Source organism: Euprymna scolopes, chromosome 28 (assembly GCF_053919585.1).
Source record: "Euprymna scolopes isolate OS-2025 chromosome 28, ASM5391958v1, whole genome shotgun sequence".
In the NCBI taxonomy this organism is placed as follows: domain Eukaryota; kingdom Metazoa; phylum Mollusca; class Cephalopoda; order Sepiida; family Sepiolidae; genus Euprymna; species Euprymna scolopes.
This window is the reverse complement of record NC_136509.1, coordinates 82,667,934-82,694,349: the sequence shown is the minus strand read 5'-3', so window position 1 is coordinate 82,694,349 and position 26,416 is coordinate 82,667,934. Positions and strand designations below refer to the sequence as shown.

General features: G+C 34.4%; 1 protein-coding gene across 11 annotated transcripts in view; it reads left to right on the top strand.

Annotated features, from left to right (window-relative positions):
* LOC145249704 (protein DENND6A-like) overlaps positions 1 to 26,416 on the top strand; it is a 242,388-nt gene that overhangs the window by 106,175 nt on the left and 109,797 nt on the right. For all 11 annotated transcript variants that reach the window (XM_080111567.1, XM_080111570.1, XM_080111564.1 and 8 more), the window contains exon 4: positions 23,155 to 23,264. In XM_080111567.1, coding sequence (XP_079967693.1) covers positions 23,155 to 23,264 — 110 coding nt within the window. The remainder of the gene's footprint in view (positions 1 to 23,154; positions 23,265 to 26,416) is intronic.

Genomic DNA, 26,416 nt, shown 5'->3' with positions numbered 1-26,416 from the left:
TTGTTCCGAGGACACAATAAGTAGTTAGTGTATGTGTATTTTCTTGGCTGTACTTTGCAAACGAAGATTCTATGAAAAGGGTTGTCCACATCGACTGCAGGCATGCTTGTGGCTGACGAGCCCAATGCGGGACAAGCTGGTTCGGCCACAGGGCTGCAGTCAAAAATCGCATCAGGTGTGACTGCTGAGGCTTCCCAAATCTTCCTCCTGCAGCACTTCTCCCGTACTAAGTACTTTAGCACTTGTCACCCTCTTTGAGAGGTGACAGCCTGGTGGACAGTACGCCACCAGGTAGCACAGTCAGCAGCAAGAGCAGACCACTGGGGGTGGTCAATGTGGCAGTCACCAAGGGACTTTTTCAGAGTCTTTTTTATCTTTTCTTCGGTGCCCCTCTGTCACGACAGCCAATAGAGAGTTCGCCATATAGGACTATCTTGGGCAGGCGATTATCCTCCATTCTAGAGACGTGCCCAACCCAGCATAGCTGTGACTTCAGCAGCATGGCCTCGATGCTGGTGATTTCCGCCCGCTCGATGAACTCAACATTGGTGACATAGTCACTCCAGTGGATGTTGAGAATGGTGCGGAGACAGCACGGATGAAAACACTCGAGGAATCATAATTGGTGGCTCTAAATTGTCCAGGACTTGGAGAGTACTACAGCTCTGTACACACTGATTTTTGTGCAATTCTTCAAGTGTCTGTGTTTCCAGACTCTGTTGTACAATCTGCCAAAAGCGCTGTTAGCCTTGGCCAGCCTGTTTATTTCCCTGTTGAGTTTGTCATCTGATGTGATAGTACACCCCAGGTAGGTAAACTGGTGAACGGTCTTCAGCTTAATTTCACCAATGGTGATGTGGGGAGGGCAGTACTCTACCCGGGGAGCTTACTGATGGAGGACTTCCATCTTTTTCAAGCTGACCTCGAGTCCGAAGAGCAGGGCAGCCTCTGCAAAGCAGGATGTGAGGCGCTGCAAGGCTCTTTCGGTTTGGGCAACAAGGGCACCGTTGTCGGCAAAGAGAAGGTCTTGGATCGGTTGCTCGAGGGTCTTTGTGTGAGCTTGCAGCCTTTTGAGGTTGAACAGACTGCCGTTGAGGTGATAAATGTTGACAGCATCGTCATCTTCAAGATCTCCAGTCGCCTGCTTGAGCATCCGAAGCATCCAAAATCAGCCAAAGCCCCTTCCTGCTCACTGTGTCAAATGTTTTAGTCAGGGCCACAAACGTTATGTAGAGCCTCCTGTTTTGTTCACGACACTTCTTTTACAGTTGTCTGAAGACGAAGACTGTGTCCGTGGTATCACTTTTTGTTCTAAAACCACATTAGGTTTCTAGGAGGTGGTCTTCTGCGACAGAACGTATCAGTCTGTTTAGGAGCAAACGGGCAAGGATTTTACCTGCGAGGGAGAGCAGGGTGATCCCCTGGTAGTTAGAGCAGAATGAGATTTCGCCCTTGTTTTTGTACAAAATTGAACCCTATTTTGTTATTGTTCTTGTCCCGAGGACACAATGAGTAGTTAGTGTGTGTGTGTAATATATATATATATATATATATATACACACACACACACACACAGACATCCCCCATCCCAGTTACATCAAACAGTAAGTTCATATTTACTGATTTGTATTGTGATTATCTTGAAAAATACATAGATATACAAAGTTGAATAAAATAACAAAACCAATAAGACCAGCTTTCGTTCGTCCATTTTTGTTCATACGTTACGCCAATACAACAGCCGATTCCCTGCATTGCTATAGCTTTCTTAAACTCTTTCATGTCTATTTATATATCTTTTATAGCAAAGATACCCGAGCATACAGCAAAGTCTAAACCTTAATGGTTGACCTTGAAAAATAGTGTGCACCATTCCTAGATCGAAAACCATCATGTCAGTTTTGGTCATGATAGGTCCAGTCATGTGAGCTGTAGTTGAGTATAAATACATAGGCTATGACTTTGACCTTGAAAATAGTGCCCACCATCCCTAGGTTGGGGACCATCATCATTCCGGGTTTGGTCATATTCAGTTCAGTAGTGTGAGCTGTAGGAAAGTTGTACACACACACATGAACGCTACTACTTCTAAACATTTTAAAGTCTCTAAATAGTTACCTATAAAGTTATATCAATATAATGTTACTATCATTTGCCAGAGCTAGTAACTTTTTTTTTCCTCTTTTTTCCTTTTCCTTTTTTTCTTTTTTCCTTTTCCTTTTTTCCTCTTTTTTCCTTTTCCTTTTTTCCTTTTCCTTTTTTCCTCTTTTTTCCTTTTCCTTTTTTCCTCTTTTTTCCTTTTCCTCTTTTTTCCTTTTCCTCTTTTTTCCTTTTCCTCTTTTTTCCTTTTCCTCTTTTTTCCTTTTCCTCTTTTTCCTTTTCCTCTTTTTTCCTTTTCCTCTTTTTTCCTTTTCCTATTTTTTCCTTTTCCTCTTTTTTCCTTTTTCTATTTTTTCCTTTTTCTATTTTTCCTTTTTCTATTTTTCCTTTTTCTATTTTTCCTTTTTCTATTTTTCCTTTTTCTATTTTTCCTTTTTCTATTTTTTCCTTTTTCTATTTTTTCCTTTTTCTATTTTTTCCTTTTTCTATTTTTTCCTTTTTCTATTTTTTCCTTTTTCTATTTTTTCCTTTTTCTATTTTTTCCTTTTTCTATTTTTCCTCTTTTTTCCTTTTTCCTCTTTTTTCCTTTTTCCTCTTTTTTCCTTTTTTCCTCTTTTTTCCTTTTCCTTTTTTCCTCTTTTTTCCTTTTCCTTTTTTCCTCTTTTTTCCTTTTCCTTTTTTCCTCTTTTTTCCTTTTCCTTTTTTCCTCTTTTTTCCTTTTCCTTTTTTCCTCTTTTTTCCTTTTCCTTTTTTCCTCTTTTTTTCCTTTTCCTTTTTTCCTCTTTTTTCCTTTTCCTTTTTTCCTCTTTTTTTCCTACTAATGATAAAATAAATATTCATTGATATTAAACAACCTGTAAACCTAAAATCTATAGAATAACTTATTTCCTTTCCTTTCTCTTTTTCTTTTCATTTTTTCCTTTCTTTTTTGTCTTGCAAAATATGCACATATGATTTTTACAGTAATTCAAAAATTAAAGAAAAAAAAAAACTTTATAGGCAAATATTTAGAGACTTTAAAATATTTAGAACAGAATTGGTAATTGTATCGGAATCAGGAAATATATTGGTATCATCGCATCACTAATTTATATATATATATATAATCTTTTTCCTGCTACTTCTAACTGAAAAAATCGATTGTTTTTACATTTTATCAAAAAGGAGTGTTTATTTATCTAAAAAATCTTTTTTCATTGAGATGAAGATCAAAAACCTCAAATGATTGTAAATTGTGAAATAAAATGCTTCAAACATGTCCTATCGCTTTTGCATACCATTACATGAATATTTCTCATTAATTATCTAGCCGATGAATTACGGCTATTATGGTTTGGTTATTAAAAAAAAAAAATGATCGCATTCAACAGCTTGAGGATGCACGGCGTCAACTCTTTAATTGTATGCTCCGAAGATTCTAGTATAAGTCCTAGTACTGAGAAATATGAGGAAGAGGCAGTTTCTTTCTGATGGGATACCTCTCTCTCTCTCTCTAATTTGAATGCCGGAGGGAGAGGGGGGGATTACTTCATGGTCTCCCTCCTCTATCTTGGTCCTGGATATGACCTTAAACTATATCCAATGGTGAGGCCCCAGCTTGCGGGCTTTGAGGAGTGTGGAGCCACCCTTTAATTACCATTGCTCCCAGGTCCACTCTGACCCCAGAGTGGTAGTACCTGTTAGAGTCCCAACTATGGGTTAAATAGAAACCGACTTCAAAACAACAAATATATTCTATTTAAAAAATTTTCTTAAAATCACTGGATTTGGCAGTAAATAACCCGAAAAGGATTGATATGTCGTAAAACAAAAACAACCAACCAACCAACCCTTCTCTCTCCTGTATGCTACCTAGAGCAGTACAACTACTTTTAACATATATTTATCGTGTAAGTTCTGGTGGATCTATTAACGATTGAGTTTCAGGATCCTTAAATCATAGAAAGGTCCCAGGGCCCTGAAGCATCTTTTGGTTTTAATCTGTAAATTTAAAACAAAATTCAAATCAAGAAAAAAGAAAAAAAAACACTCATTGTAAGGTAAGTTTTATGAATATTTTTGAATAACAAACAACTGATAGCAAACTAATTTTTTTTTTGGGGGGGGGGGAGATTTTCTTTCTAAGAATGTTTTATTTGTTGCAATAAATATAAATGTTTAGTTTTATATATATATATATATATATATATATAATAAACCAAGGTCTTGGAGCATTTTTTGGTTTTAATTGGTGAATTTAAAACTTTTTACTTGAGAATCTGGTACTTATGCAAAATAAGAAGTATGCTAAGTTGGAATTTTACACACAATTTATGTGAAATGTCAGAAGGTACCAGACGAAAGTTTTGTGATTTTTTTTTTTCAATTTTAAGGAACAAATATTTCTGTTATGAGGATAATTCAATTTAAAAAAAAAAATTTTTAATGAATCTTTTATTTTTATTTTTTTAAATGTTAAATTAGAATGAATAATTATTGGAAAATTTTTACAAAACTATAAGAAAATTAAAATTCAAATAAAAAAAAAAGCACTCATTGTAAGGTAAGTTTCATAAATATTTTTGAATAACAAGCAGCTAATAGCAAACAAATTTTAAAAAAAAATTTCCTTTTTTAAGAATATTTTATTTGTTTCAATCAAAATAGATTTTTTTTTTTTATATATATATATATAGCAAATAAATGTTTTCTTGGTGGATATGAACGAGGATCGCCCCCCCCTCACCTTATTTTTATAGCATGTTTTAGTATGTAGTATAGTTTTTGACGTGGGGGGGGGTCCGAAAGCAGTTCTTAACATGGGTGGTTCTTAAAAAAATATCAACTGATAAATACCGGTTAAAATTAGTAGGTGAGGGGGGGGGGCTGATTCTCGTTCAGGTCTGCCGTTTTCTTAAATGACGTTGGCTGCTGCGAGTTTCTGGCTCAGAATTTCTGCACAACCTGAATCATTTCTTTTAATCCATAAGTGTTTCATCTAGCGCAGGGATTCTCAACTAGGATCCACATACGCTTTAAGGGGTCCCACAAAAACTTTCCATTTAGATGTGTTTATTTAAACTTTCAAGATTTGTATTTTAGATTATAAATTAGAAGATAATGTTGCAAGGAAGGTGGGCTCCCTCTATCATGCTAGAAAACTACTCACACCTGAGGGTGTCCTGTATCCTTACAAGGCCACCATTTACTAATGCATGGAGTATTGCTGAGCTGGTGCGTCTACCACAAGTCTCCCCCTCTTGGAGTGGGTCCAAAAAAGGGGTTTCCAATCTAATACATCTCACTGTCAGCTAGGTTCCAACCTCTGTCCCATCGCCACAATGTTGTATCCCTGTGCCTGTTTTACAAGTACTTTAATGCTCTGAACTCCTTGCACTTGTGCCTCCTCGGTGTACATATCTCTGATAAATATGCTTAGCAGCAAAACCACACCCCTTCACCGTTGGGAGTCCAATAATGCCAGAAAGCTTTCTACTCTAATAGCTACTTCCCTACAACAACTAGACTTCGGAATTCCCTTCCTGCTACATGTTTCTAATTCAAATTTAACGTAAAACATCTTGTTAATCTTTCTTAGGCATGGTCCCAATTAGTTTACGTCCAAGTGGCGATACCCCTTGTTTGAGGTGAAGGTGAGTAAAAAAAAAAAAAAGAAAAAAAAAAGTTTACTGCTAAGAAGCTAGTTTCCCTCTACCAGGCTAGAAAAATAGTCACACCTGCCAGTATTCTCATATCTCTACAAAGCCACCATTTGCAAATGGATGAAGTATTGTTACTGCATCTTGGCTGGTCGATCAATCATAATTTCCTTTGAAACATGATCCCAGAAATGTTTCTAATCTAATAGTCTGGCAAGTTCCAACTCCTGTCCCATCAACACCATGTTGCATCCCTGTGCTCATTTAACAAGTATTTCGATGGAATGTGTTCCAACAAACGTGCTGCGCTCGTGCTACCTTAACATAAATATCCTCCGACCAACCTAATAATCAGTAAAATCCCACCCCTTCACTTAAGTCTCCGGGTGCAAGAAAGCTTTCTATTATAATAGCTTCTTTCTTTAAACTGCTTGTGTACTAGCCATTCAACGTTGTAAACATTGAAGTCTCCACAGACGTGAATGTTAACCGAGAGATGGGTAGACAGAATATGGTCAATTTTTTCAGAGGTACTTTTGATGATAGTAACTCCGTTGTTATGGGGTCAATAGAGAGCAAATATGAAGGCTGTGCTGTGAGCAAGTGCTACTCTGAAACACATGTAGGGCAAATGAGGATCTTTACATGAGATATCCCTTCCACATGGAAAGTCATCTCTAATGTATGTACATATTCCATGCCCATGACGATTGTGGGGATCAGATTTTTATGTCAAATTTGAATATCTGATAATCGCAAACTCCTCTAGGGAAACGGTTGGTCCAATGCCAGTTTCACACAGGAGCAATAAGTCTGGTTTAGTATGCTGTAATTGGATTTCAACTTCTGGAAAGTTGGAACATAGATCCTCTGATGTTAGAGAAGGAGACCTGGTAATGGGGATCCGCATGCAGAGTGTGAGTTCTGGGATTAATCTTGTTTTGTTTTTTGTGATTTTTCATTTTTTTTTTTTTTTTTTTTTTTTTTTTTTTTTTTTTTTTTTTTGAGAGTTAAGATGTGGAGAAGGTTGAGCAAGGCTGAGAAAAAAAAAAAAAAAAAAAAAGAATGATTTTTTTGTAACCATAAGATATAGCTGTAACAGTTACCCACTAATATGGCATCGAGAGGCCCCACCGGAAGCTACTGTATAGTCCAGAATCCATTCACCAAATGACAATGCAGCAGCCCCAGTACTTTGCACCTGCTAATAGGTCAGCATCCTTGGAGGTTACTCCATGGCTCGGATCCCTGATTATCAGGCGGATAAATATCAGCCCAGGTAAAACATTTATCTCCAGCACCCTTATTAGTGTCATGGCTACAAAGATAGAGATAGGGAGAGAAAATGACATCTCAAGCAACTACTCAGAAAAAAAAAAGAAATCCCTACCGGCGCAGAGTACAGCTATTTCTCCTTTGTTTTGTCAGAAACATCGCTCATTGTAAATGAGGAATGAGTGACAAAATAGAAGAAGCGAGAGTCACGCATCCACAGCATGTTTTCTACTCTCTATTTTAAAAGAAAAAAGTATTGTATTTAATACAAGTTCAGAACAAAACTTTTGCATTTCAGAAAGGAATATCGATAACTTCTCACTAAAGGTTTTTGAAGGTAAAAGGGCACAAGCAAGATAGAATATACAAACAAAACGGTGGAGATGTTCCTGAAATTAAGAAATAAGTTTCATACAAGAATCTGCAAAAACAGTCTTAATAAAGCGGTATCAAAAAATGTCATTTTTCCAACTGATAGCAAATAAAACTTCACTTTATCATATCCGGATTTTAAGACATAATTTTTGGAAAGAATCTGTATAAAAGTGTTAACTTTATTCAAAATCTGACTTCCTCCTTTTATCATATTTTTTTATTATTAATTTTCGATACTTATCAGGTGTATTTCGATGCAAAACACTGCCAGACACATTAATTACATTCGTGTGAAATTTAAAAAAAAACATTGGCCCAGTCGTTTGAGAGTTCATAGGGAACAAACACACACAAAATTCTTTTTATATAATAGTAGAAATAGATTAAAAATATAAAGGTAAGTATTGCCTTCATATTAGAATTTAAAGAAATATTAGAAAGAGCAATTAAAAACCAGAAAAATTGATGAAAATATTGAATAAATTACACTGTTTACTAATCCATCAACAATTCAAACAATGAAAAATTCTGAATCCATGAATTTTCAGATATGCTCTTTTCATCAGCGGATAAAAATTAAAGAAAAAAAAATGTATCACTGTTAAGCAGGAATAAAAAAAACTTGTCAACTAAAAGGTATTTGCAATAGAATTAAACAGAATAAAGAAGTGAAAAAAAATAAAATAAATTATTTAATGTTAATCACTTATACATTTTTTTTACTAATGTTTCTCTTTTTATACAAAGTGTCTTTCTTTAAAAATCCATGAGTTTTAAGATTTTCTTTTTCTTATAATTCCTTTTTTGAATTTTTCATTAAATTAAAATATTTATTAATATTTCTGTTTATATAAAACTTAAATGAAATAATCTGTTGACATTCACACCATGGAATGCTTTCTCGGCTTTTGTTGCAACTTCAGAGTGGATGTTCTGGTTTCTCATTTCGCAACTTACATTATGAACGACCTTGATTGAATAAAATGTGGTTGAAATCAGCTTAGGCATTGCAGAACTGCAGTGGTGTGCTTCATGTTCGAAACCTTTTCTTTTTCTCTTTTTCAATGTTCGTAAAATCTCATTACCCTTCTCTCTTTTTCTGTCTCGCTCCCCTTTCTGTTCCCCCTCTTTCTCGCTCCCCTTTCTGTTCCCCCTCTTTCTCGCTCCCCTTTCTGTGCCCCCCTCTTTCTCGCTCCCCTTTCTGTGCCCCCCTCTTTCTCGCTCCCCTTTCTGTGCCCCCCTCTTTCTCGCTCCCCTTTCTGTGCCCCCCTCTTTCTCGCTCCCCTTTTTGCACCCCTTTCTCGTTACCTCTCTGTGCCCCTCTCTCTCTGTCTCTTTTTCAAGGACGGATATTTATTGCTAAATGTAAGCATTCAAATATAACATGTGGTCATGACAGATAACCTTACATCCAAAGCATTTCAAGTATTTTAGAAGCATGAAAAGCAAGTCAGACAGCAACTTCTCCCACCATCTTAGATTAAAAAATTTCGGAATTCATTTATTTCCCGAACAAAAGTAATTTTTTTTTTCTTATACCGACTGATGTTTAATTTTCTTCATTAATTTTTTTAAACTTTCCAACTTAACACATTTTCTTTTTTCCTGATTTCTTTTAACTTCGATTAAATTTTTATGTGGATATTATTGCAAACACTAGCGAAGCATAATTTATTTATTTTTCCAGCCTTTTTTTTTTTTTTTTTTTTTTTTAACGGAGGATGTATACTCATGTGAAATATTTCGTTTGAAAATAATTGAAAACAGAATTTTAAAAAAAATTTCTTTTTTACTTTGGCTCAAATGTCTTGACTGGTAGTAATTATCACGTTATACACTGATTATTGTATCAGCCTGAAACACTAGTGTCTGTAGGTATCAAAATATTGTTATAAAGCCCCTTTAAGAAATTCAAATTAAGCCCTTTTTAGAAGATTAAGGAAAAAGCAGTCAACCTAAGCAGAAATACAATCTTCCGACTTCCTGTCATAGAATACTCTTACTGTTTATGTCCCTGAATTGACATTTATGAATACTTAATTTTCCTCAATTTTTGTGTTAATTTCTGCTGGCTTAGAGGTAGAATATCAATCTACAAATTTAAGAATGATGTTGTGATTGTTTAAATCTCTTGGATAGCAGGAATTATTACTTCCTACACTGATAATTGCATAAGCATGAAACACTAATGTCTATAGGTATAAAAATATTTATTTGAAAAATATTATCATTATTTTCACACACACACACATATATATATAGAAACAAATCAGTAAAGAAGTTTAGAAGTTAAAAGATTTTGTAAACTTGGAGTAAATGTGAATATTAATAGATATGGAAGAGTATAAGAAGGCTATAGCAATGCAGGGAAATGGCTGTTGTATTGGTGTAACGTATGAACAAAAATAGACAAACGAAAGATGATCTTATTGTTTTTATTTTATTTAACTTTGTGTATCCACTTATTTTTCAAGATAATCACAATACAAATCAGTTGATATGAACTTACTGTTTGATGTAACGGGGACGATGAAGGTCTTAATATTTCAAGATAACATCTCTTTTTCAAAAGGAAAGGGACCAAAAAGTGTCCCTATAGTAATCCCAACCAAATCTTTAAAAAAAAGTCAAACCAAGATAGGAAATAGAGCTTGTTATAGAATATAAATTATAGAATAAATAGAAGTTATGGCATCTGAATTGTCCAGAAGAGAAAAAAAAAATAACAAATTTAAATCTTTATTCCTCAACTGCTTGCAAATGGATTTTTCGAAAGACCTGAATTACACATATTTGGATTATTGCATTTTTTATTTTAATTTGAGTCTGTGTGTCAAAAGCATGATTCCAGATTCTTATGGGAACATTGTCTTCTGTCATCTTTTCGTCTTGATAATACTTAACCTCTTCATATCTTTTCATCTGTTTTTTTTTTGTTTTTAATCCTTGACTTTTTATGTACCCCCCCCCCATTTTATGAATTCTTTGCACAAAGTTTATTTTATATTTATGACTAACTTTCATGTAATGCTGTTTCAATTAATGCCACTACTAGCAAATTCATAGCTTTTATCATCTTTTCGTCTTGATAATACTTAACCGCTTCATATCTTTTCATCTGTTTTTTAATCCTTGGCTTTTAATTTATCCTTTTTTTTTTTATTTTATTTTTTAATATCCCCCCCTCCTCTCTCATTTCATGAACTTTTTACACAAAGGTTTTTTTGGGAAGAGTTTCTTTCTTTCTTTTTTCTTTTCTTTTTTTTCTCTTTTTCTTTTCTTTTTTTTCTTTTTCTTTTTCTTTTTCTTTTCTTTTTTTCTTTTTCTTTTTTTTTCTTTTTCTTTTCTTTTTTTCTTTTCTTTTTTTCTTTTCTTTTTTTCTTTTCTTTTTTTCTTTTCTTTTTTTCCTTTTTTTCTTTTTTTCCTTTTTTTCTTTTTTTCCTTTTTTTCTTTTTTTCCTTTTTTTCTTTTTTTCCTTTTTCTTTTCTTTTTTTCCTTTTTCTTTTCTTTCTTTTCTTTTTTTTTCTTTCTTTTTTTTCTTTCTTTTTTTCTTTTATTGGAGGACACTTACTTAGAAGTAGCACCCTCAAATGTTATGCCAGTAGATACAACACCCGAAAAATGTGCTCGGGAAAAAAGATATGTTTAGGTTGCCTCCAAGCCAAGGAAAACCACTCACTGGTGTATCTACAACCGGTGTTTCCATAATTTCCCTACAATATTTTTAATTTAAGGATATAAAAAGTTGTCTCCCCATTTTTTTTTTTTTTTTTTTTTTTTTTTTTTTTTACACATCTTAACTCCGAACAAGGCATATTACCACATGAAACGTAAGGGCTACTATTTTGGATCCTGTCTAGCAGGTAACTGAAAAGAGTTGAGCAGAGAGATGTCTGTTAACATTATTTTTAAACATCTGCATCTTAGTCATGGAATCAAGAAATAGGGAATTCCAAAGTCTAACAGTCCTAAAAAGGAAACTATTAGAGTCCAAGGCTTTTCAGCTATTATTGACCTCAACAGTATAGAGGTAGGATTGCTTGTCGGGTTAGTCGGGAGTATGTACATCGAAGGAGCACAAGTGCTGCAAGTTCATCAGAGCACATTTTGTTAAAGTGCTTGTAAAACATGTACAGGGATGCGACATAGCGATGATGGGGCTAGAGCTTGGACAACAGCGTGGGACCTATTAAATGTGAGACTTTTTGGACCCTGTCCAAGAGTGAGAGGTTAATGGCAAATGCTTCAACTCTGATTCTCCAAATTTTAGTTTCTTTTTCTGTATAAGTTTAAAAATTGTGTAATACCAGATAGGTACAGCGCCTGATTACAGCCTGTAGAGGTTCCTAGATGCTGGAAGATTTTCTACTCTAATAGCTTTTCTTGGACTAATCACTCAACAAAACTAGAGAAAAAAAAATACAATCCAAAAAGCCTATTAAAGGCCACATATTACTACTTGGACATCAGTATGGGGGTGGAATTTTGTTGCTTGTTTCAAATAGGACTCTGGAGAGTTGAGCAGCAAAGTGTTTGTTCATATTATATTAAAACTTCAGCATGTAAGTACAGTCAGGGAAGCAGGAAACGGAGGGATTGCAAAGTCTGGCAGTCCAAGGGGGAAAAAATATTTGAATAGAAATCCTCCCTGTATCAAGAGATCTCATCAGTATAGGGGTGGAATTTTGCTGCTTGTCAGGTTAGCTGGGAGTAAGTACATCGAGGGGGGGGCACAAGTGCTTTGAGTTTGTCAAAGCAGATTACATTCAAGTACTCGTGAAACAGGCACAGGGATGTGATATTACAGTGATGGGACAGAGATTGGAGCCTTTGTGACAGTGCGGGACCTATTAAATTTGACTTTTTTTTTTCACCCTGTTAAAGAGAGGAGACTAGTAGATGGACCAGCCCAGATGTGACAACAATACTCTCCCGTATGGATGAACTGTGGCTTTGTAAAGATATAGGATGTTTTGTGGTGTTATTACAATTTTGATTAACAACTAAATTTTAACAACGCAGATACTAAAATTGTTTACCATCACAATTTACACAGCTTTAAAATCGTCCTTTTCCATTTACAACAAATATTTTTTCACATTAATTTTTTTTTAAAATGTGTTCGTTATGTAATTTTTTACAATCACCGATACTTATTGGTTTTCAACTATAAAAGTTGTCATTGAGTACTCCCTAAAAGAAAAAGAATCCATCGTGGTCAGGCCCAGTGAACATGCTGGCCAGTTAATTGGATCTTTTTGTCAAATCTATTTCTCAGGAAATGTTTCATGATACTCATAAACTGCTCTCGAACAAGTGCTCACAACCCATTTTTTAATCTGTACCCTTCAAGAAATTTCCTTCAAATCTTGCACCCCCTAAAATTTACGTTTTATGAATTTTAACTAGATTTTATCAAAAGAAAATCGTAGCTTTATTCTTTAAAAAGCCTGGGTGTCTGGCGTTGCCCAAGTGTTTAGAGGTGTGTGTTGAACGTGAAAAAAAAAATGTGAAAAAAAACAAAAAAAACGTGACGTCTTTCCCATTGCATCCATCACCAAAACGGAAGTGGAAAAGGTTTAAATTAAGGCTAGTCAATCAAAAAGAGAGGATGACTTTAAAAAACATCGGGACCCCCCCCTCCTTGTAGAAAAATGGTCGAGTTTCAAAACGATATTGATCTTGTGAAAATCCGTCGCCTCTGTCGAAAGTTTTAGGCAGGCGTACATATATACATACATTTAAATAGACAGTTGAGATTTATATTATAGAAGATATAATTTGCAAGGAAAATGTAGCCAAGAAACCAATCATAAATTAATGTTGGAATGAATCTTAAAAAAAAAATCAATGTTTTACTTGAAATAGCACTTAATAGCTAAATAACAATAAATAGTACAAAGACTAGTTTTTAAATGCTTAGAAAATCCACTTTTTTTTCTAAATAATAGCAACAAAAAATTATACAGAATAGACAACAAAGCAAGGGCTGCCTGTCATCCTGAAAGCAACAAATTAGTACATTGCAAAACGAAACGAGAGTTACATATAGCCGATACCCTATTTTTTATTTTTTATCTAAACTTTTCTTGCATCCCTTGATCTTTCACCCCCAGAGTGTTGGAGCACCCCAGGTTGGGAAACTGTTGAATGTGAAGGTGTACCATCATAGTTTATGGACGCAATTATAATGATAGAACTGCTAAATAAACCTATTTCACATACTGTCCTTTTTTTTTTTTTTCGATTTGAATCTTTCTTGTATCCACAAACAAAATCCTTGAAGAGACTGGGAGAGGGGGTGTTCTGGATTTCAAACTCACAACCCCCCACCCACCCTCACTACACAAAGGAAAAAAATTAAGCTTGAATGAATCAAGGTTGAAGATAGCAATTGACTGAAAAATAATCGATATTTATGGATTCAATAGTGGATGTGATTCAAAACATTCCTTCCCACTTCGTAAACGGCTGCTGATATTGGAGCGGAGTGCATTGAGGCCGTCAGTTTAACAGTCCACATTTTTGCAAGAAGTCAAGATTAACACTTGATGTTCCCAAATATTTGATAATTAATCAACAAAAAAAAAAGAAATGCCACTTTGAATATTTAAAAAAAATTTTTAGATTAAAACGAAATCTTGTTGAAAATGCTTATAAATTAATAAAAATGGAACCTTCATTTGCTTTTAATTAGAAAATAAAATCATTTAATTATAAATTAACTTGTAGATTTATATTGTAGACACCATCACCCACCCACCCACATTTTGCAGCAAATACTTTGCTACAGTTGATTAAAAAAAAAAAAAAAAAATGTCTTCCATAAAAAACTGGTCATTTGGAAACCTTTTTCAATCATGATCGAAAAATCAAAATCAGCAAAGAATAATTTTTTTTTTTTTTTTTTTATTGAAGAATGTAAAGAGTTGTCTCTCTTGCAACTAATCATTTTTTCTTTTCCTGTATGTTTTAAAAATGTACTAACGAATAAAATTTCAAAACTAAAATGACTTGACTCCATCAAGCAAGGGTTGCATGCACGTCATTCCAAACGCAACAAGTTTGTACAAAAAAAAAAAAAAAAAATGCGTTCATCTAAACTTTTCTTACGCCCCTTAGAATATAGTCTTTCTCCCTCAGTAGCTAATGTGTCTTCATGATTCTTTCCATGTTGATTTTATTTTACAAGAATTTTTTTGACAGTCGATAACTTTAGTAATGGTATGCAGATATATGAATCTGTTCAGTTGATTATTTCTGGCACATATTGCACTGTCTCGTTACAAAACAAAATTTTGCTTCTGATTGTTGTCTTTAAAGTCTTTATATATCTACTATTATATAAAAGGAACTTTGTAAGTTCGGTCCCTATGGACTCTGAAATGGCTTGGACGATTTTTATGAAATTTCACACAAATGTACTTTATGTATCTGGCAGTGTTCTTAGATACATCTTGTTTCAGAATGTCTTCAATAAGTATTGATAATCAAAAAAATATGATCAGAAAAGGAGCAACAGGCCATTTTGACCAAAGTTGGAGAAGTTTTATTACCACACAAGCAGAAAGGCCCAGCATGTAAAATAAACAGTAGGTTCTTTGATATGATAGAGGTGCGTTCAAAATGAATGTTTCTATTAAGAGCACAATTGAACCATGAAATTTTGTGTTTTAATGCATATTCTCAAGCCATTGTATATAAAGAACTTTATAAAATCGACAGTAGGTTCTCTACAGTGCAATGTAAGCTATATTGTATTCTGGACCAAGTCGCTGCAGGGAGGTATGTGAAGTTTTCACCCAGTGCACAACGATGAGTCCCTAACTAAAACAGGCAATCAATTGATTTGATTGCAAAATGGGCGATTTCAATATAGGAGTGTGGAATTTTTGATCATCATTCAATTCTGAGCAACATCAGGTCCCTCTGCTAGTGTATATATATATAATATAAATTTTAAGTAGTCATAAAGTCCATGGTGTTGACTCTCACACTCAGATCAACTACCACTGTCACCATGAACAAGATTTTGTAAAAAAAAAAAAAAAAAAGCATACTTTTGTAGTACTATTATTTTTTCCTATTTCAATCTTGTGATCTGAATTTGGCATTAAATAACCTGAAATAGCTTAACAGGGTTTGCACAGACTTGAAAAGTCCTTGAATTTTTAGTTTTGCATTGAGAAGGATTTATTTCTGTTATTACCCTGAAAAACCTTTGAAAATATGGAAAATGTCTTCAAAAGGCCTTGAAAATTGTGTTCTTCATGCCCAATAAAAATTTGTATTGAAATATTAAAAATAAAATCAAAATAAATACTATTAGTTATTTTTGAAGTATTAATAAAAAATACCATTGAAATTTTTTTTTTTTTTTGCTTAATAATGAAAATAAAATCAAAATACATTGTTCTGAAATTTTATTGTTGTATTGTGGATAAGAGTTACGTCCCTTTATCACAAAACTATCTTGAGTAGTTTTTTTATAGCAATTCAAATCTTCGTTAATTTTGGCTTTCATTTATAATTCAATTTCAGTGGAGGGGGTTAGTAGTGGCAGCCAAAATAAATAAAAATGACCCACTCCCTTTAAAAATAAAACTTAGATTGCGCAGACAGGACTCTCTAATGGCGACGCCCCCCCCCTCCCATAAGTAGTGATAAGCGAAAATGAAGCTGACTAGGCTAGGGGGGGGGGTCGAGACTTTAGCCATCTTTGTTGGAAATTTAAAAGTTGTAAAGAGCTAATATTCGATATAAAAAAAAAAACATTTAAAACTACTTAAAAATACAAAACAAACAAAAAATGATGCAGGTGGATTGCAAAGTAACTTTTACTTATTTGTTGTATATTTGACTTTCTTTACTACTTTTTCGAATCGCTGTGAATAGTAAAACAGACACCAAATTTTGTTTTGAAAACTTGCATTTAGTTTAGAGAAGGCCTTGAAAAACTTTGAGATGTCCTTGTAAATGGACATTGGAAATCCGTTCGAACCCTGGTTAATAATGCTGTACGACAACCAAACTGAAGAACCCAAATTATCAATCCTCACCTCAAAACTTTTGAAGCATTTAATAAATTTAGATTTCATTCCAATTTTCGAGAGTTGATTTCCATGATGAATCCATTATATATCGCCGCCTCTTTTATTTTCATCTATCGTACAACACGGTTCAAATTACATCTCTGAATGTTTGAGATGAGGATGGATTATTCGTCTTTGCATTCTTTAGACTACCATTCTCACCTTCAGTGTAATTTTCACGTTTCAGCTGATATAACCTCTGACCTTTTTCAGGTGAATACATACATACACATACATACACATATATATATATATATATATATATATATATATATATATATATATATATATATATATGATGGACTCTCCCCCATCAATTTCCACATATGAGGTTCCGCCACAACTAAGTTATTAGGAAATCCACACAGATAATTTGTTTATAGTGGTGAAGGTTTTGTGTAGAACCAACCACACTTTTTGGTATTACTGCTCATCTTTGTTGGTGCAGATAACTGCCACAGGACAGAGCAGGATTTTACATCAGTTACCTTCTCCTAGATGTGTGTCTTAACGAAAACTGGGGGTGCATCTCTCCCAGTGAATTAATGTGACCCTCAGATACCAACCTGGAAATTTCTATGACTCTGCGCAGTACATACAGTGCCTACCCTTTCCAAATGGTCACCCATCTGGTATTGGCTAGGCTCAACGTTGCTTAACTTCGGTGATCAGGCGAGAACCGGTGTGTCAACATGATTGTGCCGTGTGTGTGTATGTATATAAGTAGTAAGATTTCTTGTTCCCAAGGATCCGTGGCATAGTGAAGAAAGTACTTGGTAAAATTCATTTGTAAAGTTACTCTACTGGAAGTTGAAGGTGAAATCTGCAGTGCATGTAACACTCAAAATACAATTGTGAATTACTTAGGATTTCTATGCAGTTGGAATGAGAGCATGCTACTCCTGTGAATCAAATGAAGTGTTCTGTTCAAAATCTCTGGCAGACTTCAGAGTTTGACAGAAAGATTCCAGGGTTTGACAAGATACACCTGAAGAAGGTGGAAGGTTACATTGACCGAAATGTAATAAAAATAAGTAAAGATGAGAATTTGAAGAATCCAAATCACACAAATGATTGAAATTCTTACATGTTTAAAAACTGAACCTGGTCTGCGGAACCAAATGCCATGCATAAATATTTGAAGATGTAGAGAACTTTAAGGCATAACAGATTTTACCAAAAATGACCGGATTCAGCATAAATCACGAAAAAGAATCGAGATGCCATTAAACGAAACAACTAAAACAAATGATCTAAATCCAGATTCCGGAGTTTTACAGAAAGATTCCGGAGTTTTACAGAAAGATTCCGGAGTTTTACAGAAAGATTCCGGAGTTTTACAGAAAGATTCCGGAGTTTTACAGAAAGATTCCGGAGTTTTACAGAAAGATTCCGGAGTTTTACAGAAAGATTCCGGAGTTTTACAGAAAGATTCCGGAGTTTTACAGAAAGATTCCGGAGTTTTACAGAAAGATTCCGGAGTTTTACAGAAAGATTCCGGAGTTTTACAGAAAGATTCCGGAGTTTTACAGAAAGATGTCGGAGTTTTACAGAAAGATTCCGGAGTTTGACAAGATGCGCTTTGCTCCTGATCTGAAATGGAACACGTACATCAAGTGTGTTGCCAAGATCGCTGGAAAAATGGTTGGATTAATTCTGTCTGTATGAGAACCAGGTATGTCCTAAAATGGAGTACTATTGCCACATCTGGGCAGGAGTTGCTTGGTGTGCCATATCCAACCTTGATAGAGTTCAAAACTGGCTTCGAAATCTAGTAGGTGATGCCATTTTCTCTTCCCTGCAACCTCTTTACCACAGGAGAGATGTTGCAAGCCTGTCTCTGCTATATCATTATTTTCATGGCAAGTGCTCGACTGAACTCCAATTTATGGTTCCCCTTTGCCAAACTTTCACAAAAAATACTCCACTAGCTATAACCAGTATAAATGATTTCCCTAACTCTATCTGTGCCTAAATCTAAACAAATGCCATGAACAAAGCTTTTTTCCCAGAGCTGCTTGCTTATGGGACACTGTTCCGCTATCCTGCTTCCCAGTTGAATACAACTTGGTAGCTTTCAAATCCAATGTAAACAAGTTCTTGTTGAACCGTCTCCATAATAATCAAATTCTACTCCAATGTACATCATTAACGATTACTACACTTCCACCTTACATTTATTAACCCTATCCTCCAGTGGCCCTTGGGTCTTGATAAGTGGTGACTTTCAAGTAAAAGAAAAAAAATTATCAATCCTAATCTCAAAATTCTGAAACATTTAATAAATTGGATTTCATTACCATTTTGGAAAGTTAATCCTTCATGTGCCATTTCTTTTTTTTTCTTTTATTTTTTTCATCTATCGCACAACGCGGTTTAAACTCTTACACATTTAAAACTGAGCTGCAGTGAAGTCATCCCAAGTGAGGAAAAAAAGAAAAAAAAAAAAATAGTGACTCAAAAGACTTGATAATAACAAATCAAAATGGAATTCATATTAATTTATTTAATTGCAGCAGCTTTTTGTAAGTTTCAAACAAAGCAGCTCTTTTGGTGGCCCAATGTTATTGCGCTTCGATAAAACAACATAAGTATGAGATGCTTTCAAGAAGTGGGCCCTGTCGGTGGGGCATTAGAATACGCCGACTGCCCCCCTGCAGAGGGTAAAAGTCCCTCAATGGGGGTCCTGGATATGACCTTAAACTATATCCAGTGGTGAGGCCCCAGCTTGTGGTCTTTGGGGAGTGTGGAGCCACCCTTTAATTACCATTGCTCCCAGGTCCACTCTGACCCAGAGTGGTAGTACCTGTTAGGGTCCCAACTATGGGTTAAATAGAAACCGACATGAAAACAACAAATATATTCTATTAAAAAAAATTTTCTTCAAAATCTTTGGATTCGGCATTAAATAACCCGAAAAGGGTTGATATGCCGTAAAACAAAAACAACCAACCAACCTTCAAGGAGTTTCCAGACATTTTTCATATAAGCACTTTTATTGATAGTACATACATGAAACTCTAGTCCTCTTCAAAGTAATCTCCGACTGCAATGCACTTTGTACCATTCCAACAACTTCTGCCTCTTTCATCTCTTCAGTTGTCTCAAAGCAAGTCTCTTATGTTTTCCTTGAACTAAGAGAATAACCAAAAGTCTAAAAAAAAAAAAAAAAAAAAAAAAAGTCTGGACTATAGGAAAAGTGAGGAACTGTCTTGATGCCCATCTTGGTCAAATAGTCTAATCATCTCGGAGTACCCTTGGGACAAACTTTGCACAAATTTTCCACATCTTCAGTTCCTTGCAAATAATTGTGTGTACAGTTCCCACACTGACATCAAACTGTGCACTTATTGTCTCTATAGACATGTGAAGGTTGTTATCCATGAAATTCTATATTTGGTCAATAAACTCTGGTGTTCTGATTTCCTTAATCTTCCCACACCTCATCTCTCACAGACTCCCTGCCTTCCTTGAATCTCTTATGCCACTAAAAAACTGATGCTAGATTCATGCAAGAAGGTCCAAAAGCGGTCTGAAGCATTCTATATGTTTCTGTGGCATTTTCTCCAAGTTTAAAACAGAAGTTTCTTGCATATCGCCCTTCTAAAGTGGCCTCACGCCTAGACTGCATTTTTGAAAGTCACCAGCTTTGATAATCGGGCTTTAGTAGGGTGTATTCCAATTCCTGCTGTTTATGTTATTTGAACCTGAAATCATAAGAATTGGTTAGTCATCTCATAGCATGTATAGCAATAACATACTGAATTTTCAAAAGTCTACAATAATTTTAAATGCCTATACAAAAGGTTGGAAACTTCTTGAAGGTACTTCGTACGTAATGTAAATCAGTTGAGCTCTAGGTGTGTGCATGCGTGCGTGCAATACTATCAACTAGCATTGAAAGAGGAATTGTCCGTTGCCAGCTTTCTGGTTGCATCAGTCCCTAGTGATTTTTCTTCTCGGCCCAATCTGATCTGTTTCAGAGAGACCTCAGAGCTGCCAACTGACCCAAACTGGACACTGTCCTCAACTTGTTAACTACAAACTATTCTTAACTGTCACTCTTAAAACTGCTCATGAACTAAATATATTGACTTCTATTGTCTTCTTTTGTCTCAAATCACTGTCACACCTTGATTAACAATTCTATTTTAGTTCCATTTGTGTACCTTGGTAAACAACTTCCTATACTTTTGTTCTGCTGATAAACTTATTTCCTCTTTTTTTGTTATATCTTTCTTCTTTTTGTTTTTTGTTCTTCCATTTTACTTCCTTACACTTGGAGAGAAGAGGTGTCAATAATATCGAACTTTTATTATTGTATTTGGTTTAACATTCAATTTAAAAGATAAAATTCTGTAATTTTGTTAAAGAATGTGGGTTATAGTCGAGATTGTTTCCTCTTTTTGACTTTCGATTTCAATTATCCATTTTTCTAGATAAGCAGACTTGCTTACTATTGAGAAAGAAAGTGGACTTTCATGTTATTTCATAGGAAGATAATCCTTAAAGTAAATTGTACAAGATTTTAACCATGAGAAAGAAAAGTGTAAAATTTCTCAAAAGAAATAATGGAAAATGGCGCAATGTTGTCTTTGTCGTCTAGCTGTGTGCCGTTCTTTGTCGTCTAGCTGTGTGCCGTTCTTTGTCGTCTGGCTATGTGCCGTTCTTTGTCGTCTGGCTATGTGCCGTTCTTTGTCGTCTGGCTGTGTGCCGTTCTTTGTCGTCTGGCTGTGTGCCGTTCTTTGTCGTCTGGCTGTGTGCCGTTCTTTGTCGTCTGGTTTTGTGCCGTTCTTCGTCGTCTGGCTCTGTGCCGTTCTTCGTCGTCTGGCTCTGTGCCGTTCTTCGTCGTCTGGCTCTGTGCCGTTCTTCGTCGTCTGGCTCTGTGCCGTTTGCTTTGGAAAAACTATAACAAAAGGATGAAATCACGTATAGAGTGAACTTAGAAAGACGATGGAGAGGAAATTGTTCACAAATACAACCTGAAATAAGATTTTTTAATCAAGGTGTGGCAGTGATAAAGACAAAGAATCTGGTGCACAACCACACTAAGAATGCGGATCATAAGATTTGAAATCTTATTTTGCTTAGAACATCTGGAAAGCATTCAGATGTATGATTATGCAAATACTCTTCATCAGGCACCTGGTCAATAATCTTTTTTTTTTTTCCTTAGCTTCAATTCATTGACAATTTTACATTTGGTGTTGCATTGTGGGTGGTATTATTGATGATTTACCAAATATGCGCATATGTTACGCGAGTTCTTATTTAGATGACAACTTATATATTTGTTGTTGTTCATGTTTGTGAGATAGTCTTAAACATGTATATATAATGAGAGAGAGAAGGTTCTTATATATATGAGACAGGGTACATGTTACTACAATAGCCAACGGCATGTAATACACAATGAAAGGAGATTTGATATATAGATAGATGGACCGAGAGTTTGAATTCTGTGATCGGGAGTGTTTCTATAACATTTATACTTTGACACATATACTTTCTAACACATATTTTAGATGATGATTTTATCAAGGTTCTTATAATATAAATGGACAATACCTTTTCTGTTGAATAACAACACGACGATGCAGATACAAAACCACATGATGACGTCCTTTATTTCATGACCGGTCTTGATTTCGCTTGAGGAATTCAAAGTTTCTTTACATGACTTTTCTTTAACCTTTGCTTCCAAGGTTTGGTGTCAGCGGCTGTATCTGACCTCTCTCTTGGCTATCTCTCCCCTCTTTCTCCCAGACTGCATCTAAAACTCTACTTATATTGAGAACTCGTCACGTCATTGCATGATTAAACATGTGCTCATCGAGCGCGTTGCCTTGACATGCGTCACGTTGCAAAACTTGACATGACCCAGAGTTCAGTAACCTATTTTTCGAATAACCTCTTTACAAAATATGTTTACAATTCCAATTGACGATTAAATTCCTTATTTTAATTTTCACAGAAACAAATTTCATCATTACATTCCTTTTCCAATAAACAGATATCTAACTATTTTGTGTGAGCTAAACAATTGCGATTCCCCATTCCTTATTTTCAATAACATTCTGTATTTATTTTAACTTATGATTGGAATTTTCAATTCCGAATCAAGCTTTGCAAGTTCGAATCCTTGACTATCCTATTTCATATTTACTCACTTACAAGAACAGGCTTTTGTTATTGTAACACTGGCAACAGACTCCTAAATAAATACTCAGAAAATTATTAACCATCTTGCCAAAAACCTGGAACACCTTTTCAATCTTGTATCTAACAAACATATACATGCCTATAAAGTCAAAAGACACCACACCTATGATTTTAGGAACCAACTTTTCACATTCAAAATTTCTGATGATAAAGCAATCTTAATTCTTACTATTGTATCGATTTAAATAAATAAATCCCACCGGACTACAACTTGGATGTCTTCAAGTCCAACGTTAACAAATTCCTAATGAACCGTCCCCTTAAGTAAACACTTCATCAAATCTCCACACTAATGTAATGTACTTGCAATAACCCTTATCCCTGAGTGGCTTCCAGGCCTTGATAAGTGGTGATCACTGTGTAAAAAAAAAAAAATAAATAAATAAAAATAATAATAATCTTAATAAATTTCCTTTTTTATTTATTTATTTATTTATTTTGTTTCATTGTAGGTTGTATGGGGGATACCCAGTTTCATTTCCGAATCCGACAATGTCCAGGTCGAAAGCTTCACATTCCTTCACATTCACAATACAACAGAGACTGTCCGATATCATTACAGGTAAGGCATTATCTCTAAATTTTTTTTTTTTTTCTCTCGAAGAGAAATTGCAAGATCAATGGAAGCTAACATAAAAGTAGAAAGTGGATCTTGGCTTTACTTTTGTCCTTTAGTCCTCACATTCTATGAGTGATGTTTTTGACAAAGGGGGAAGAATTGCTATTTTCTAGGTTGCAATCTAACACTTATTCTTGGCTAGTTTTTTTTTATTTTGAAGTGGTATTTTATTTGTTTTTAGTTCCTATATCAAATTACTTCATGCCTTTCTTGGGATTTCCATAAAAAAATTTTTTTTTTCTTTTTTAATAATGTCCCAAGGTTTGCACAAGCTTGAAAAGTCTTTGAATTTTGACTTTTGCCTTGAAAAGGTCTTATTTCTATGATTGCCTTGAAAAATCCTTGAAAATATGGAAAATGTCTTGAAAGAGCCTTGAAAGTAAAAATTTGAGTTGCAATATTCGAAATAAAATTGAAATAAATACTATTAAATTATTTTTTAAGTACCAATAAAAATATCATTTTAACTATTTTTTTTTTTTTTTAAGTATTGAAAATAAAACCGAAATACATTGTTCTGAAAGTACATCATATTATTGTCGATACAAGAGTTGCATCCCATTATCACAAAACTATCTGATTTTTTTTCCATATAATAACATCAGGCAGTTTTGTGATAAAGGTACATAACTCTTGTATCCACAATACCGGAAATTCAAAATTTAAAAGTAAAACAAGCACAGCATGGACCAATTTACAATGGGGAAGCCAACATTTAATCGCACTTGGTTGTCCAAATATAAGTTGGTACGGGAATGTAAATATGATTGTCGACAGGTATATTTTGTATGTAAATGAATTTTGTACTGCTTATATGATAACCTTCCAGACAAACACAGCGGTATAGTTAAGAAAAAATGTATTAGCAAAAGGTATGTTACAGAAGTATCTATATATATTAATAAGATAGCATGTGCGTTATTTATTTTATGTGTCATGCTTACATCCGAGTAACAGTCATTTAATTGTTGCTAACCTGGGTGCCTGGCATTGCCCGGGTGTTTGGAGGTGTGTGTTGAGCAAAAAATAAGTGGTAGTAGCAGCCAGGCTTGAACCAGTACCGCGAAGGAGAAAAAAAGCATGAGGTCTTTGCTGTTGTGTCCATCGCCAAACCAGAAGTGGCGAAGGTTTACATTAAGGCTAGTCAATCGAAAAGAGGAGGATGACTTTCGAAAATATTGGCAAAAAAAAAAAAACCCTTGTAGAAAAGTGCCTGGTTCAGGGTGAAGGAGGTAATGTTTATAGCCAATTTTCCAATAATAATAAATAATTTTAACAATTCAAGTTTTGGTTTTGGTTTCTATTCAAGCTGATGCACCCAAGTCATCTGAATATATTTTTTATTTTTGAAATCGCAACTTTATAATATATAAAAATCAATAGAACATTGACTCTATAATAATATATACGAAATCTCCAAGAATTAAAATATCATATTTAAGCATATTTTACGACCAGGCTATGCTGGGCGTCCCTGCTAGCTTAGGTAAATATTTTTGCAGTTTTAACAAAAGAGCTACAATATCAGACCGTCCCCATTTATACTGAACATCTACAGAATGCTAACATCAATATATTACATATGAATGAGCCCCCTGTGGAATTTCCAAAGGTCCAGCTAATGTATCATTATTCTGGGGCCATAATTGCCACGAAATTGTACATCAAAGTTTAGATGTAACTATATTTATAGTCTTGAGAGATAAGTAGATCAGCTTACCCCATAACAATATCAGGAGGCAACAGGTACTACACCTTAACCCAAATGTGGCCTAGAATTGTGCAAGGAGCATACATATTCACATACCTGAATACATACCGCACCTAGAGTTCCCAAATAATCACTCCTCTGGTACTGGCCAGGCTTAATGTTAAAATTTGGTGATCTAACATGATTATGCTGTATAATAGACGTTCACGACTTAACTAACTACTCCCTGTTGTGCCCAAAATTGGTATTTATAGGTGTTTAATTTCCCTTAATTTTCATGGTAATTGTTGGCAGCCTAGGGGTAACATCCTAGCAAGTGGAGTCAAAGGTTACTTTGTAGCTGGGTTCAAATCCTTCAACCGGCAGTCGTTATCACTTTCTGCACTGATGATTGTGAAAGCATGCAACACTAGTGTATGTACATATTAAAAATAATTCTTAATATTTATAATTATATATAAGTGAAAGTGAAAAGCATATCTTATTTTTTTAATTTTTTTTTTTTTATTAATATTATTGGAATCTTTTCTTTTTTCCTTGTACACATTTTTGTGAATTATTCTATGGATTTCTGCCTTTGGATTATTATGGACCATCTTCTTCCAATTACGGGATTTCCTTGGATTTTACTTGTACAAATGGAAATTCTTTTAACTTTCTTGAAGTTTTACATTTGGATTTTACCGTCACTGGATTTTTTATCTTCCACCAGACTATCCATTCATGTGTAATCACCTTTTTCTTCACCATATTCCCTCTGCTTCACTTTTTTTGTTTTCAAGTAAGATCTTTGACTTACTTGTTGTTTCATCAAATACTTCTGCATGCAAAATCTGATCCCGCATTTTGCTAATTCCTACCCTCTGATGAGAAGGAAACTATTTCTTCGAAACTCCGCGGATTAAGGACTATCCATTTATCTAGTGTTTCCTTTTCAGATTAAATATATTTTTAACTCATTTCAAAGTGTTTTTTAACATATTTTATTAACTGTTTGCTCATATATATATATATATATATGTATATCCACACAGACATATTTAGTTATTCAAAAACCAGATGTATTTATTTCTCATTCATACTATTATATTTGTGCTTATATAGTACGTCTTACACATGTTTCCTTAAATAGAAGTTAAAATAACTCATCATAAACAAATGTATGTTCCTCTGAACAAAAAAATTGAAGAGATTTTTTTTCCCCCTTGAAATAAAAAGGATATGGTAGAGGAAAAATGTTGATAATGGAAATTTTTTTAAAGTTTGCAAAATCATAAAAATAAAAAATTCTCTCTTATAATAGATTATATAATTTTCTTAAAAAAAACACAATCAAATTCAAACGCCACAAAGAAATGTTATTTTATAGTGCCATGTTTAATTT